At 33.8% G+C, this 17,767-nt stretch overlaps 1 protein-coding gene across 1 annotated transcript in view; it reads left to right on the top strand.

Annotated features, from left to right (window-relative positions):
• The window catches only part of CHAT (choline O-acetyltransferase), a 91,018-nt gene extending 77,930 nt beyond the window's left edge, over positions 1 to 13,088 (top strand). Inside the window, exons 11-14 of the mRNA XM_074285243.1 lie at positions 4,399 to 4,540; positions 4,719 to 4,781; positions 7,323 to 7,460; positions 12,357 to 13,088. Of these exons, the coding sequence (XP_074141344.1) occupies positions 4,399 to 4,540; positions 4,719 to 4,781; positions 7,323 to 7,460; positions 12,357 to 12,626 (613 nt within the window). The 3' untranslated portion in view covers positions 12,627 to 13,088. The remainder of the gene's footprint in view (positions 1 to 4,398; positions 4,541 to 4,718; positions 4,782 to 7,322; positions 7,461 to 12,356) is intronic.
• Positions 13,089 to 17,767: the final 4,679 nt, after the last annotated feature.

The raw sequence follows: 17,767 nt of genomic DNA, 5'->3' as shown, positions 1-17,767 counted from the left end.
TATATATATATGTATGTATATGTATATATATATATATATAAATCATTTCCCTTTTATGATCTTTTTGGGATATAGACCTAGAAGTGATATTTCTGAGTATGCACAGTTTTATACTCCATTGAATTTAGTTCCAAATTTTTCTCCAGAATAATTAGACCAGTTCACCACTTCACCAAGAGTTCATTAGTGTATCTATTTTCCCTTCATCCTCTCCAGCATCTGTCATTTTTGATAGCTATAAAGTGATACCTCTGAACTGTTTTAATTTGACTTTCTTTAATCAATAGTAACTTAGAACACTTTTTTCATATTACTATAGATGTTTTTTATTTCTTTTTCTGAAAATGGCCTGCTTATGCTCTTTGACCATTTATCAATTGGAGAATGCCATATATATATATTGCTGAGGCAATTGGGGTTAAGTGACTTGCTCAGGGTCACACAGCTAAGAAGTGTTAGGTGTCCAAGATCAGATTTGAATTCAGGTCCTCCTGACTACACCAACTAAGCTGCCCCTATTTTTTAAAAAATTAAAGAAATATTTAGTATATATTTGAGAAATAAAGCTTTTATCAGAAAAACTTGGTCTAAAAATATTTGATATTATTTCATTCTCGTTTTTGTGCCTCCTTTACCATTAGGCTAATTTTGTTTTTTAAATTATATTCTTCAATATTTTTATCAAATTATTCATTCTCATTCTCTTCCTAATTTTCTTCCCTTGTTCTTTCTTTTCCCAATTTTTCCTCTACCAAGCATATCCATTTAACTATTTCAAGAATTTTTACTGGGCTTGGTGCAATTAGCACTTTTCTTTGAGATGTTGGTGTAGCTATTTTTACACTGTTGTCTACTTCTGAGTTTATGTCTTGTTCTTCCTTGCCACCATAGTGGCTTTTTATGATCAAATTATTTTGTTATTTGCACATTTTTCCAGTTTATTTCTTGACCCTGAACTTTATGTTAAAGTTGGGCTCTGCTTACCTGGGAGTGGGGAGGCACTGTCCCAAGCTTCAGATGTTTTCATGACTAGTTCTGGGAATCTGCAAGTTTTTAGTGCTTCCAAGATAATGTGATCTTGGGAAATGCATGATCACCCGGGTTTTTTTTTTTGTTTGTTTGTTTGTTTGTTTGTTTTTTAAATAAAAGCCTCCTTATGGTGAAATACGAATGCCCATTATACCTACAATCACCACTATCATTCAATATTATAATAAAAATGTTGGTTCTAGCAAAAAGAAAAGAAAAAAATTGAAGAAATTAGAATGGGCAATGAAGAGAAATAAAACTATCATTCTTTGCAGATGATATGATGATATACTTAGAGAATCCTAGAGAATCAACCAAAAAAACTACCTGAAACAACATTAGCAAAGTTGCAAGATATAAAATAAACACACAAAAATTATCAGCATTTCTCTATATTACCAAAAAATCCCAGCGGCAAAAGATAGAAAAAAAATTCCATTTAAAATAACAGTAGATAAAATAAAAATATTTGGATGTCCGCCTGCCAAGACAAACCAAGGAACTACATGAACACAATTATAAAACACTTTTCACACAATCTAAACAATTGGAAAAAATAACAATTGTTCATGGGGAGGCCAAGCTAATATAATAAAAATGATGATTCTACCTAAATTAGTCTACTTATTCAGTGTCATACCAAACTGCAAAAAAAAATTATAAAGCTAGAAAAAATAATAACAAAATTCATATGGAAAAAGAAAAAGTCAATAATATCACAGGAATTAATGAAAAATGCAAAAGACAGTACTAAAACTGAAACTCTATTATAAAGCAGAAATCATTATTAAATTATCTGATACTGGCTGAGAAATAGAGTGGTAGATCAGTGGAATAGGTTATATGCATAAGACCCAATAAACAATGACTATAAAAATCTACCATTTGATAAACTCAAAGACTCCAGCTTCTGAGATAAAACTCACTATTTGTCAAATAGTTGTTGGGAAAACTGGAAAACAGTATATCATAAAATCAACATAGACCTACAACTCACATTCCATATGAAAATAAGATCAAAATGGGTACATGATTTAGGTGTGAAGGATAATATTATAAGCAAATTAGGAGAGCAAGGGATAGTTTCCCTAAGAGATATTTGGAGAATAGAGGAGTTTATGGCCAAAAAAAGAGCTAGAGAACATTATGAAATGCAATAGATAATTTTGATGCAAATAATTTTGATTAAAAAGTTTTTTCACATACAAACTAATGCAGTCAAGACTAGAAGGGAAACAGAAAGCTGGGGGGAAATTTTTACAGCTAGTCTTTCTAATAAAAGCCTCATTTCTAAAATATATAGAGAACTGAATTAAATGTCTAAGAATGTAAAATTCAATGATCAAAGAATATGAACACTTTTCAGATGAAGAAATTAAAGCTACCTATAGACCTATGAAAAAATGCTCTAAATCACTATTGATTAGAAAAATGGAAATTAAAACAACTCTGAGGTACCACCCTCATGCCTATCAGACTGGTTAAGATTATAGGAAAAGATAATGGATAAATGTTGGGGGGATGTAAGAAAACTGGAACACTAATGCATTATTGGTAGAGCTGTGAACTGACCTAACCATTCTGGAAAGCAATTCAGAATTATGCTCAAAAGGCTGGAAAACTGCATATTCTTTGGTCCAGACTATTGAGTCTGTATCCAAAGAGATCATTAAAGAGGGAAAAGGACTCATATATGCAAAAACACTTGTGGTAGCTCTTTTTGTGGTGGCAAAGAATTGAAATAGGAATAAATGTTCATCAATTGTGAAACAATAAGTTATGGTACATGAAAGTAATGGAATAGTATTGCTCTACAAAAAAAAATAATAATAAACAAGATGATTTTAGAAAAGCCTGGAAAAATTTACATGAACTAATGCTGAGTGAAGCAAGCAGAGTCAAGAAAGCGTTGTACATATCAACAACAAGATGGTATAATGAACAACTATGATAGACTTGCTTTTTCTCATCAATTCAGTGATCCAATGCAATTCTAATAAACTTTGGATAGAAAAGGCTATCTGCAGAAATCTTTAGCAGAGATCAATAGAGATTCATTAGTTCCTAACATATATTCAAAACCCAACAACCCTTTTTGTGGGTAGCAAAGAAATGGAAATTGAGGGGATGTTCATTAACTGAGGAATGGCTTGCTAATGTGTGGTATATGAATGAAATACTATTGTGCCTTAATTAATGGTGAGCAACTTTTTTCCTTTTTGATCTGTGTGCAGCATAATAAATATGGAAATATATTTAAAAGAATTGCATATATTTAACCTATATTAGATTACTTGCTATCTAGGTGAGGGAGGAAAGGAGGAAGAAAAACCTGGAGCACAGGTTTTGCAATAGTGAATATCTCTGCATATATTTGAAAATAAAAAGATATTTTTAAAAGGAAATGATGAGTAGGTAGATTTCAGAAAAACCTGGACTTACATAAACTGATACTGAGAGAAGTAAGCAGCATCAGCAGAACATTGTACACATGTAACAGTTACATTATATGATGAAATATAGCTCTTCTCAACAAGCAAGGATCTAAGACAATTCAAAGACTTATGGTAGAAAAATGCTATCTATGTCCAGAGGAAAAACTATAAACTCTGCATGCAGATTAAAGCATGTTTTCTTTCTCATAGTTTTCTTTTTCCTTTTGTTCTGATTCTTCTTTCACAATGTGGCTGTGAAAATGCTTAATATGATTGTACATGTATAATCTATATCAGATTGTTTGACACCTTGGGGGAGGAGGAAGAGGAAGGAGGGAGAAAAAAGATTTGGAACTCAGAATCTTATAAAAGTGAATGTAAAAAAAAACTGTCTTTACATGTTAAATAAAATTCTATTGGGGAAAATAATTAAAAGAAAAAAAAAACCCAACAGCTGCCTTCTGGAAAAGAACTAGGTAGCTTTTCTTTTCCCCCTTAGCCTAAGGACTCTTTCTGCCTAGAACAAACAATAAACAATAAGGTATGCTTGTGAGGTTTTTAATAAAACAGATTTCCAGTAAGGGCAAATGATTAATTACACAATTATTTCATTCTACTATTAATCATTCTTCAGATCTTTCAGCAAATTCTATATTTTACAATGGATATTCTTTTTAGACATCAACCAATGTTTTTTTTTTCTCTTACCAGCTGCATAACAAATATATGTTACAATATTCGGCCCTTCATATTAGAAGAGCTTTAACATTCATCTTTAGGGGATTTCTTACAGAACTCTACTAACATTAAAATGAAATACTATGCCACATAAAATCAGGATTGTAAAAATGAAGTCTACTGAGATTATTTTTCTTTCAACATTTATGATTCCTCCCAAATAAATTATTTGCCATTCATACTTCATTCTGTGCAGATACCACCAGAGACTTGTCCCTACATATGAAAGTGCTTCCATTCGCCGATTCGAAGAGGGACGAGTTGACAACATTAGGTCGGCAACTCCTGAAGCACTGGCTTTTGTGAAAGCAATGACTGAAGAAAAATCATCTGTACCAGTAGGTGTAACTATTTTAGTTAGACTTCAGAAACAATCTATGCTGCTTCATCTCTAAGGAGAAATTGCACAGCAATTCCATGCAGCTCAGTCACTTTCTGATAGCCCTCTCTGTGCTGTCCTTTACCAAGTAATGCTTTAAACCTCTTATATTTTACATAATTCTGATCTGTTGGCAGGACTCAGAGAAGATGGTTCTTTTAAAAGAGGCCATCAGGGCTCAGACAGAATACACTGTGTTGGTGAGTAAGAACTCTGCTTTTGTTCGTTTGTTTTTTAAGTTACCAGAATTAGAACCAGTATTTATTAAGGACAATTTAAATGAGCTTACCCACTAAACACATCAACAGAACCTAGTGCTAATAGATGTACTTTCACTGATCAGTTTAGATATGGAGATACAGCGAGATATACATACAAATTATATGTATATAGTTAGTGATAATTTAGACTGGCCTGGACAGAAGTTTACCTTTGTGCTAGCTATAAAAACAGCATTTTCAAGTAAATTAAGGGAGTAAAAAAGATTTAACAGAAAAGGTCTTCCTGCTTTATTTTGCAGTACTTTGAAAGAACTCATTTTATATATAAAGTACATAAACTGAAACATCCTGTTTAAGTTATTTCTTTATTAGGATCTACTTTTTAGTTTAATGCCTAACATTTTTATCTATTCTTTAAAGAATCATTCTAACTAAAAAGCATATTGTTGATCTAATTAAGACTACAGATGTGTGAGAAAGTAAAAGAGTTAATTTCTATTTTTAAAGTTTTTTATTCAAACTCTTCTCCAATTCAGACACAACAAATTTTCCTACAAATTCCCTCAATTGGTAAAGTTTTACAAAACTTTTAAAGACTTAAATACCCTTCCCTTTACTAATTGCCATTAATGAATCTAATCAAACAATAATCAGCAAGTATTCATCAAGTATGTGCTATGTGCTAGGCATTGCTCTAGTAATATAAGCTGAACCAGTAAAATAATCTTTACTGACAAGGGATTTTAGATTCTAATGGAGAAGATAAACAAGTACATAATACATATATATGTAATTTAAATATGAAGCTAATAAATACAAATATATACAAAATGGATACAAGGTACTGTGAAGAGGGCAGGAGCTTAGAGTTGAGAGATCAAGGAAGGCTTCAAAAATCAAAACAGAATCTCTTATTTTAAATTAAAAAACAAATCTTGACATTAGAAATTTAAATAGAAATGGTGTCCCCCCCAAAAAAGTTTAAAAGCTTAAAACTGCACTAAGACTTTTGGGATAACATTTATAATTAATGAATTTACTCACTTTTCCTCCTGCTATTCTATTAAGATTACATATATATTTGAAAAGTAACAGTAGCTGCATGCCATTCCATTATTCAGCATTGAATTAAGCAATTCTAAAGGCAGTTAGGTGGTACAGTGGATAGAGCACCAGCCCTGAAGTCAGGAGGACCTGAGTTCAAATTTGGCCTCAGACACTTAACACTCAGTAGTGGTGTGACCCTGGGCAAGTCACTTAACCCCAATTGCTTCAGCAATAAAAAAAAAAAAGCAATTGTTGAAGGGACAAAAGTTTCTAATTCAGTTTTATTTTATTCACCCAAACCTAAGACAACTGTTGTCAAAACCCCAAAACTAAAAAATTAGTGCAGTTTATTATGACTTCAGTTTTCCCCTTTATTAAGATTTAACAGAAATACTAATATCACATAAATGCAGAACTCATTAAACTTAATTTAGCATAATAATACCTTGGATGACCCCTCAGATGTTATTAGCTTGCTATTTCCCTTAAGACATGATATTGATATATTTGGTTAGGAAATTTATAAATCTTTTATGATCAAAAAGACTTTTAAAAATTCATTAAATTAATTTTCACCCTCAAGAAAAAGTTAAGCTGATCACTTCTAAGAACCTGATTCTATATTTATCCACAAAGACTAATATAAATAATAAATATATAAAAGTAATATATAAATATATAATATAAATAATAAATAGTTGCCAGCAGTTCACCAAACAGATTAAATTGCCAACCACTCAAATGCTATATTTCCCGGATCATCATTAGAGAATAGAAGCTTCAACTTGGTGATGAGTCTACACATCTCAGAACTAAATGATCCTATCCCATAGTCTTTTCTCTTGTTCCTCTAGTATAATTTCATTATTGCTAGAAGCAAGCCCATTTGGATCAATGACGGTATGATCATCAATGATAGCTTGATCAAGTTTTTCTTCTTGTTTATAGTGTGGTCTCACATTATATAAGAATCCCAATAACCTATTAGTGAAGCCTTTAGAAACTCCCTTTCCAGTCTTTATAATAGAATTGCAGCTTCCTAGGCAGTTGTTCTAGAATTGTAGAGACATAGCCACAATCCTTCCAAGTACCTGCTGGCTTTGTCACCATCAAGGGGTACACCAACCACAGTTAATCAGACTGACTTGAAATTATTAGTTTCAGAATCATGCAGTAATATTTCTTTCCCTAGTCATTAAAAAACAAAAATAGCCTAAGTATCATGGAAGGGAATGTGTTGATTGAAGGAGTAGAAACAATTTTGGAAACTAGTAAATCCTAAGTTTTACTGAATGGAGTGAAATGGAATGGAATAAGGAAAGAAAAGGAATGGGCCATACTAAAGAAAACAGATCATTCAACAGAGCAGAATGGAATCGAGTAAAATGGAATAGAAGAGAGCAAAGTATATAAGAATAGAATGAAATAACCTTCCATTTCACAGACTTTGTACTCTTATCCCATTCTACCCAGGCCATCACTGGTATGGCAATTGATAATCATTTACTAGGACTGAGGGAAATATCCCGAGGACTCTGCAAGGAGTTGCCAGAGATGTTCACAGATGAAACATACTTGACAAGCAATCGATTCATCCTCTCAACCAGCCAGGTATGAGTTTAAAATCAGCTGTTCACCCAAGAAATCAAATAGTTTTAGTGTTGTCTCTTTTTTAAGAAATGCTGTGCAACAACCCAATTTTGAGTTATTGTTTCAGTTTTATAGTTCATCCTGCTTTTAAGTAAACCTACAGTGAAATTTAGGAATGGTGATATCCATCCAACAACAACCTGCTGACAATACTATTGTACTGAAAGTCACTAGATCTAAATTCCAGTCTGGGTTTTATTACTGATGTTAAGCCCAACTGCAAATCACATAATTCCTTTATACCTCAGTTACACTTTCTATAAAACAGACCAAGTTATATTTCCCTGCTAAGTCTCTTACAGGGATATTATTGGACTAAATGAAACAAACTCCTCCATTATAATTAGAATCCCCCATAGTTAAAGTGGACTTCCAAAGGTCATCTGGTCAATAGCTCTGCCTTTAAGAAATCTTATGCCTAATTTGGTACTGGCTAAGAAAAAAAGTGGTGGATCAATGTAATAGATTAGATATATACAACACAATAATCAAAGCCTATAGTAATATAGTAAAAACAAACAAACAAACTCCAGCTTCTGGAATAAGAATTCACTATTTGACAAAAATTGCTGGGAAAACTAGAAAATAATATGTCAGAAACTCCACATAGAGCTACATATTACATCCCATACCAAAATAAAGTCAAAGTGGGTACATGATTTGGGCATAAAGGATGATACAATAAATAAATTGGGAAAACAAGGGATAATTTACCTATTGGATCTTTGGAAAAGGGAAGAATTTAGAACCAAAGAAGAATTAGAGAACATTAAGAAAGGCAAAATGGTCAACTTTGATTACATTAAATTAAAAAGGTTTTAAACAAATAAAACCAATAGAAACAAGATTAAAAGGGAAATACAAAGCCGGGGGGGGGGGGGGGGGGAGGGAATCTTTACAGCCAATGTTTCTGATAAAGTTCTCATTTCTAAATTATATGAAGAACTGTGTCAAATTTATAAGAATGCAAGTCATTCTCCAATTTATAAATGGTCAAAGTATATGAACAGACAATTTTCAGATGACAAAATTAAAGCCATCTATAGAACTATGAAAAAAATGCTCTAAACAACTAGTGATTAAAGAAATGCAAATTAAAACAATTCTATTGCATCTCCTCACACCAATCAGATTGGCTAAGATGACAGAAAAAGACAATGATAAATGTTGGAAGGGATGTAGGAAAATTGGGATACTAATACATTACTGATGGAGTTGTGAAATGATCCAACCATTCTGGAGAGCAATTTGGAACTATGCTCAAAGGGCCATAAAATCGACCTTTAACCCAGCAGTGCCATTACTGGGTCTGTATTCCAGGGAAATCATAAAGAAAGGGAAAGATACATGTGTGCAAAAATGTTTGTAGCCATTCTTTTTGTGTTAGCAAAGAATTGGAAAATGAGTAGATACCCATCAATTGGGGAATGGCTGAACAAGTTGTGGTATGTGAAGGTAATGGAATAGTGTTGTTCTATAAAAAATGATGAACAAAAGGGTTTTATAAAGGTCTGGAAAGATTTATATGAACTGATACTGAGTGAAACAAGCAGAACCAGCAATACGTTATACACAATAATAGGAAGAATATGCGAAGATCAACTATGAAATACTTGGTTCTTCAGTGATCTAAAGAAATCCCACTAGACTTTGGACAGAAAATGCTTCTACATCCAGAAAAAGGACTAAGGAGACTGAATATAAATCAACACATGCTATGTTCACTTTTTTTCTGTTTTTTTTTTTAATCTCTCCCATGGTTTTTCCCTTTTGTTCTGATTTTTCTCTCCCAAAATGATTATTAAAGCAAGATATATATTTTTAAAGGTGGAAAAAATAAATCTGATACCTAATTGAGCCCAGAAATATGAACCTTTAGTTTGCTTTCCATTCTCTGAGCTCCTATAAGTTCAATGTATTAAATGTAACAATAATGACTCATTACAAAAATGATCATTATGTTCCTATTTCTAAGTTTTATGAGCCATAAAGTAGAAAAAAGCAAAAAACAAAATGAGAATGAGAAAATAAAACTTTGATCTAATAGTTCCCAACTTAGTTTGTTGTGATGCTGTTTGAAAATTATCATTCACAACTAAAAACATTGTTTCCCTAGGGAATCAGCTCTAATAAGAGAGGGAATACCCAGAGTAATCAATTTATTAAAACTGACTCATCTACATGAGGATGGGCATGTGCACTAAAAGGGACTGATAATATTGTTCTGGAACATAAAAACCTACTAAGTAATTTGATCTTGTCATAATGTCTGTGGGCCTGCAGACATGAGTAAATGCAACAAGAATACCACGACATAAATTTTCTGGGAAACCATCCATGGGCAAAAAGTGCTATTGAATGGCTTTATGGCCTTGGGCTATTGCACAGCACATTTATCTGACAATTCTATGACTCTATTAGCAAGACTAATGGTTTGTTCTACTCCATTTAAAAGCCAAGTGTCACTTCTGAAGGCCCAAGTATACAACTCCTGAAATGTAAAGATTTAAAACAAGCCCCAAACTCTATCACAGCAAAAATGCTTATATCTGGTGCTACTAATAGATGTAATTTGGGTGTGGCTTTTTTAAAACAATAAACTATTTGTTATATTTTGGAGTCTTAAGAAACACATTTCCTTACTTAATGGTTTCTATAGTATCCTCAGTTTCCAAATACCTACTAGCTTTGTCACCACTGAGGGGTAGGCCAACCATAGTTAATTAGACTTAACTTGAAATGATTAATCTCAGAATCATATAGTAATATTTCTATCTAATAGTCATTAAAAAACAAAAATAACCTAAGCATTATGTAAGAGAATATGCTGATTCAAGGAGCAGAAATAATTTAGAAACTAGTAAATCCTGAGTTTTACTGGATAGAATAAGGAAAGAAAAGGAATGGAACAAATTAAAGAAAATAGATCATTCTACAGAGCAGAATGGAATAAAGAAAAATGGAATATAACAGAGCAAAGCATATCAGAATAGAATGCATTCCAATACACAGAATAGTATTCCAAATCTTTCAGCATATTATTAGGGTAACTAAAACTCTAATTCATGGAAATCTTTGAGATTTTTAAAGCTATGTTCAGAATCATGCCTGTCCTTGAAAGTAAAAATAATCAGACAGACAAATTAACAATCTGAGATTAATTAAGCATATAATAAACAATCAATAAGCTTATATCTTCATATTTTTAATTTACAGGGGTTATATTTGTTTGGATTTTTGTTGATTGAGGGGGGTGAGTGTAGTCATTATATCATCCGATAATTGGTATTCTTGAACTCTGACTATTACAAAACAGCTTGAGACAAGTGGGAAACATCATAAGTTTAAAATTGAGAATGTAATGATACATTGTATATGAGAGATTAGTAAGCATAGGCATTATATTACATAGTTCAATAACTGATTTTCTAGAACCTTGATTCTTGAACAAAATTTTGCTATCCCACAAATCACTCACTTTTAAAATGGTATTAACTCTCTGAAGCAACCAAAGTGCCTCCTGGGAAATTACTATAATGTCTGCAATAACGAATTACAATGCAGCTTCCACTAGGCCTTACTTACTTTGAATCAGAAGATTACACACTGAGAATATCTGACTGAACAAATAAAACATTTCTCAGTTGGTAGTGATTTTATTATTGCCTTTTCTATTGACAGTATTTATTTTAATGATTACAATTGTCTATGTGATTAAAAATCATAAATATATATCATAATCTTCAGTAAAAGTTAGTGTGGAATACTATAGAGTTAGCATGAGAAGCATAAAGTCCGGGGTTTAGGTGTCACTTCTGACCCATAATGGCTGTGAAACCCTGAACAAATAGCAACCTTTCTGTGTTCCAGGCAATTCTCTAAGACTCCAAAATTTTAGAGATGAAAATCAGCAAAATCACCCAGCCAGTGGTTTAAAAAATTGATAATTAAATAATCTTATTGATATGGGTATACTCTCTCTACTATGGTGCAGATTGTAACCCATATAACAACTCTTGCCCATTTCCTCCCATTATATAAGCTTCATATCCCAAGTGCCTAGCATAGGAATATGAACTTAGAAGTATGAACCCTAAGATTTATGAACAGATTTGGGAGGAATTTGTGAATTTGAATTGGGAAAACATATATCTTTATTTTTGAAATGGACTGACATGAGATAGACAGCTCTGTCCAGATTATTCAATTTAAAGCATCATTTATTAGCCGGCTGGCAACTGACCCCACAAGAAAGGCTAATAGAGATCAGCCCCAAACCTTTAGTGAGGTACACTTTTAAGCCCATTTGTCACATCCTGGTACAGCCTTGCGGTTACAAATTTTGGGAATCACTGACACAGTTTCTCGTTTACAATGGGAAAGTGTGTGGACAAGAGTGAGCACACAACAGAACCTGTTGGTATGTTTTGCAATGATGTCCTGACTTTGTTAGATACATACTTCTTGGAAAGTCTAAGGTCTCATGAACTGGGGGATAGGGCCCAGTCTGAACATCACACTTCCCTTAATTTAGTTTAAGCAACATTTTTCCTATAAGCCTGAGGCCCCTTGACCCAGAGATGGGGGGCCAGTCTTTTGTCCATTCAATTTTCACTAACTTTTGGTTCCCTTTGTAATATTATGCATTTCCTTTTATATATTTAAAAACACTTAAAGTAGGGGTCCATAAGCTTTATCAGTTTGTCAAAAGGGTTCCATGATATAAAAAAAGGTCAAAAATCTCATCTGGTATAGATGGTATTTAATTAATGCTTATTAAATTGAATCAAATTATATAAACTATTAATTACTTTTTTTCAGAATCATCTAATTCTAAAATGTGATTCTTTCCCTCAGGTGCCAACAACAATGGAGATGTTTTGCTGCTATGGTCCTGTAGTCCCAAATGGTTATGGCACCTGTTACAATCCTCAGGCAGAACATATATTGTTTTGCATCTCCAGCTTCCACGACTGCAAAGAGACTTCTTCTGTCAAGTTTGCTAAAGCCATAGAAGAAAGCCTCATTGAAATGAGAGATCTGTGTAGCAGACACAATAGTGTGATAGCAAAGCCACCAACCAAACAGGAAAAAACCCCCAAACCCCAAGAAGCCAAGAAGCTCTAATTCTTTTCTCTGCATCACTATGCAGGTTCTGCTCCTCCCTATATTATGCAGCTTCCAAACCCCTAAATCTGTAGCCACCCCAGCTTTCTATGATTTCTAAATTCTTAGATCACATTGCTAAAATTATGCTGAGGCATCATGAGAAGCTACAACATTGTGAAAGGAAAATGCCATTTAGTATATATTAGAAATATAGATATCTATTTAAGGTTCAAACCAGTCTGTGAAATACTTCTATCTTTGCTCTGTTGTCAGAAATCAGGGGTAGCTTTGTTAAATTGAAAGATGTCCTGCTGACGGTGTAGAATGTTTATCTATGAATGTAGAACTTCAGATTTTTGGGTTTTTATTACTTATTTAAGTACAACACCCACCTAAGTAATATTTTACATGGCATAATATGAGTCATTCTATTCTAAGTGGCAACCACAAGTAATTCCATAGCTAAATGAATAGAAATAACATCAGGTCATTCTTCTTTTTTATGGGTGGAGATTCAAATTTCAAATGATTGATTCACATAATGGGGGGGGGGGGAGATAGAGACAAAAGAGAGAGAAAGAGAGAGAGTGCGCCATTCCTAAGTTATATGATGCAATGATTCCCAAAAAAGTCCTGGTCTATTAAGAATATGATGCCTTGGAGCTGGAAACCAATCCTCCCTTTGTCTTAAAAAGTAGTTTGCAGTAAAATATTGAAAATCTAGATTTGCTGCTCATAAAAGAAAGGAAAGACTTCTCACAATAGCTCTCACTTCATTGCCTTTTCACTCCCACCTATGGAGAGAGATGGAAACCTAGAAGACATTAGAACCAGCTGGATATGAATGAAATGCAGAAGCAGGAAGCAAGAGTCATTTTAATGGGATGCTGTCCATTTCCTGGGGGAGGGAGGAATGTGCTGAAGAAGGGATGTGCTGAGGGAGGGTACTAACCATTAATACTTCTTCTGAGCTCTCCTATCCCCTCTCTAGATTTTACCTGTATACAACCTAAAATGCAAAAAGCATAACAATAGTAATGATTACCACTAGCTTTTTTGAGGGGGAGAGATATTTGCTTCAGGGTTTGGGTTTTGTTGGTCTCAAATTTCCAAATCAAAGCTGAATTTAGAGACAGGATTTCACTTATTGCACAAATGTTATTGCTGCCATGTTAGATCCCATTGTAATATACATAATGAGTTATTAGCTACATTTTACTTTTGAAAATCAAAACAAACTATGTTTTTCTCCCCTTATTCTTTCCTCATCTGAAGTTGTAGTTTTCTTTGTATGCATTGAGAAGAGTGCCTGGCATACATTAGGCTCTTAACAAATGCTTGTTGACTTAAAAGGATTAAATCATTGAGCTATATCAGGGTGTATTTGGTGATTCCATTTAGAATAAATTACAAGTAACGAATTTACTATTTTCAAAGACATGGATCTGTTCCAAGCAGCAAAGACTCAAGTTATTGTTCTAGGCTACCTCCCTTTTAATAGAAAGGTGTAGCTACTTATATAGTTACTCTGTGATTTTATGGAATGTTTTTTGAATTACTTAAGATGGTTAAATTAACACAAGGCTGTTTGAACAAAACTCATTTCTACCACTTATATATGGTAGAATGTGAACACATTATCTGTACAAAACTGTTAAGAAGATAATTCATATATTATATGTTTTGAAGTTAAATACACATTTTTATGTACTTGGAGAGTTTTAAATATAGGTTTTGACTGGCAGCAAATAATAGCTTTTTCCTAAAAGGGGATGGAAAGAGACTTGTCCAATCCAAAAAAGATTAGAAATATCAAATATTTATGCAAAGACAAAACTGAGCCATAACCATAGGAATACCTTTAGTGGTAAATCTTACATGTGTGTCTAAAGAGTGTTCTCAGTCAAACCTGGAGATTCATTGTAAAATGATTAAGCAAATTTAAAATGTATATGATTTTCCCATATTCCTTATAAATTGCCAAAATATAGAGTTGATATTTTAGTCCTATTTTTATAAAATAGTATAATTTATGGCAATGTGTAAATTGTATTTATAGCAGCTCAATTTTAAGTTATAGTTTTGTGCTTTAAAATGTGCGTATATATATATATATGATGAAAAAAACTGTATATTGATAAACATGACAAAGTATTTAAGAAATATAAATCTGTATATTAAATAAAAAGCAAAGAAAGATATCACTTGCTTTCATTTTAGTTTATAGTAGCTGTACTGTGCTTTGTTTGGTATGGTCCCCATAAGTTATGTCAACCAGTATCTGGGCATTTCTCTAGTGACCAATCAGCACGTGTCCTATAGATATTAGGACAAGCAGAAAAATGAAAGATGAAAAAATGTATTTGTTTCCTCTATTACATTGCAAGATGACAAAGATGGATGGATGCCTTAACATAATAGCATTATCCTATAATAGTGCTGGTAGAAGACTTAGATGATAAGGTGATTGATAGTACAAAGCTTCAAGGGTTTTAATTGTTTAAAATGAGAACCTGACAGAGATAGAACAATCAGAGATAGAGAATTGATATGCAAATACACAGAAATAGACATCCAAGTATGATATAGTAGGGAAATGTAACAGGGTAAGAGTTAGGAGGTCTTTCTCATCTCTGCCACTGATTTGCTGTGTGACCATGGGCAAGTAAATTAATCATAGTCTGTTTTCTTTCTGTAAGATATGGATAATTATATACCTTAGTCACTAATCTTGTAGGAGTAATGTGATCAACAAATAAAGTGACATATTAATGAGTGAATGAATGAAAAAGCATTGGGCTAGCCAAAGTAAATTTTCACATATATGTGAAAGCAATTATTTAAAAGCATAAAGTATATAAATGAATTATTTTAATATGTACTCACATTTACAACAGCAACCAAATATCCGTCCCCTAGAATGCAGGTGTGATATGGATTTTTCTTTTACTTCTTTTTTTTAACCACACTCAAGGTTCCATTGGGACAGAGTTCCTAATGAGGAACTTTCTCTGCCAGTGCAGATCACTGACATTTCTGAGGGTCTCAGAGTATCACATGAGGACATTGAAAGGTTAAATAATTTGTCCAGAGCATTTCTGGTCTTCTACCCAGGTTTTCCTGAACCTAATGCCATCTCTCTGTCCACTATGCCAAGCTTCCCATAAAATTAGCTAAAAAAGGAAAATGTAATTCCAAGTTTTATTAAAAAAAAAAAAAAAGTCAGATCACCAAGACTTCCCCTTTATTTGCCACATTCTTCCTAAACTCCTGGATCTTAGTTTGAGGAAATCTGGCCTTTTTCTATTTTTCTTTCTTTTATTTTCATTTAATATTGTTTGAGTGTTGGATACAGGAGATAAAAATACTGTTTAGAAAAGAATGCTCCAGGTGACTGCCAAAGCAGTCTGAAACAAGAACTAATAACTTCTCTAAATTAATCCTAAATTTCTCCCCCTAGGGAGAAAAAAATATTGATCTGTTGCATTTGAAAATTCAAAATTTCCTCCCTTCCCACTCTTCAGTCATTCCCTGTAAGCATCTCTGCAGTGGGATGTAAATGTTCAAATCAAGAGAGGAAAAACATTCATATCTGCCTGCTCTCTTCTTACAGTACAAAGGATTCCATTACATTTATGTGCCACATCTGTTCGGCCATTCCCCAGGTAACGGGCATCCCCTCAATGTCCAATTCTTTGCCACCACAAAGAGCTGCTGTAAATATTTCTGTGCACGTGGGTGGGTCCTTTTCCTTTTTTATAATCTGTTAGGGATATAGATTTTATAGTGCTATCAAAGGGTAACAGTCACTTCTGGGAGAAACTTCTACCAACTTTCTGTCTCCTCTCCAAATATCTAAATCCCACTCATCCAAATTTCAGCTCCAGAAGTTTTTTTGTTTTTGTTTTTGTTGTTGTTGTTGTTGTTTTGAGGCAATTGGGGTTAAGTGACCTGCCCAGGGTCACACAGCTAGGAAACATTAAGTGTCTCAGGTCAAATTTGAACTTCCATTCTCCAGACTTCAGAGCTGGTGCTTTATCCACTGCGCCCCCCCCCCTGAAGTTTTTATGATGCCTTCCTTGACCTCCCCAGCCCACAGTAATTGTTCCTCATAGCTCCCCTCCCCCAACAATTCTTATGGCATTTGGACCACAGCACTCATTTTCTTTCTATACTCTATTAATATTTACCTGTGGATGCTATACTATACTTCTTGTCCTTTCCAGGATCTAAATTCCATGAAGCAAAGAACGAATTCATCTGTTTCTCTTTTGCAGCAGGAATCAACACAATGTCTTATACAAATTAATCAACACTTATTAAGTGCCTACAATGTATCAGACAGCGCCAGGGACTGGGATGCAAAGACCAAAAATGAACCTTCCAAGAATTACATTGTATCAGAGGACTTAAAGCTTCACCGAGAACCCTGTTTCCCTAAGTGAATTTTTTAAAAAAATCTTGAAGGGAACTGGACACTTAGGAAGAGTAGGAGGGAGGGGATCGGGAAAGGCCAGTGTATAAGGTGTCTTTGTAATTGGAAGAGTCAAGAGTTGAGATGAACATGCACTCCGGCTATGGAGAACCACTGCAAAGGAGCAGAGACAACAATACTTGGGCTGGAGCTGAAGGGGGCTGAAGGGGACAATGTGGAAAGGCAAGTTGTAAAGAGCCTTAAAGGCCATTGGAAGGATCTTGTGTTTGATGCTAGAGTAGAAGGCATACTTTTTCCAGAGGAGGAGTTGAACCATCAGAACTGCCCTTGAAGAAAATCATTAATGGATGTGGCGGATGGATTGGAAAAAAGGCTCAAGCAGGAAGACCAACTGCGCAGTCTAGTGCCGTAGCCAGGGTGACAGAGCATGACTGGGGGCAGTAATGGGAGTTCTGGTACGAAAAGCAAGAAACTCAAAAAGAATGATTGACTTAATGCTTTGTGAAACTCCTCAACCCTCTTGTTTTTGTAGTTGTTCAGTCCTTTCTTCGTGTCTGATTCTTCATGACCTCATTTGGAGTTTTCTTGCCAAGCTTTGCCATTTCCTTTCCTGATTTTTAAGGGAAGAGGAAACTGAGACAAACAGGATTAAGTGACTTGCTCCGGGTCACGTGTCTGAGGCCCGATTAGAATTCAAGTCTTCCCGACTCAGGACTGCAGCCTT

This window comes from Sminthopsis crassicaudata, chromosome 2 (assembly GCF_048593235.1).
Source record: "Sminthopsis crassicaudata isolate SCR6 chromosome 2, ASM4859323v1, whole genome shotgun sequence".
Classification (NCBI taxonomy): Eukaryota; Metazoa; Chordata; class Mammalia; order Dasyuromorphia; family Dasyuridae; genus Sminthopsis; species Sminthopsis crassicaudata.
Note: the sequence above shows the minus strand (reverse complement) of the source record. Positions and strands in the feature narration are given on the sequence as shown.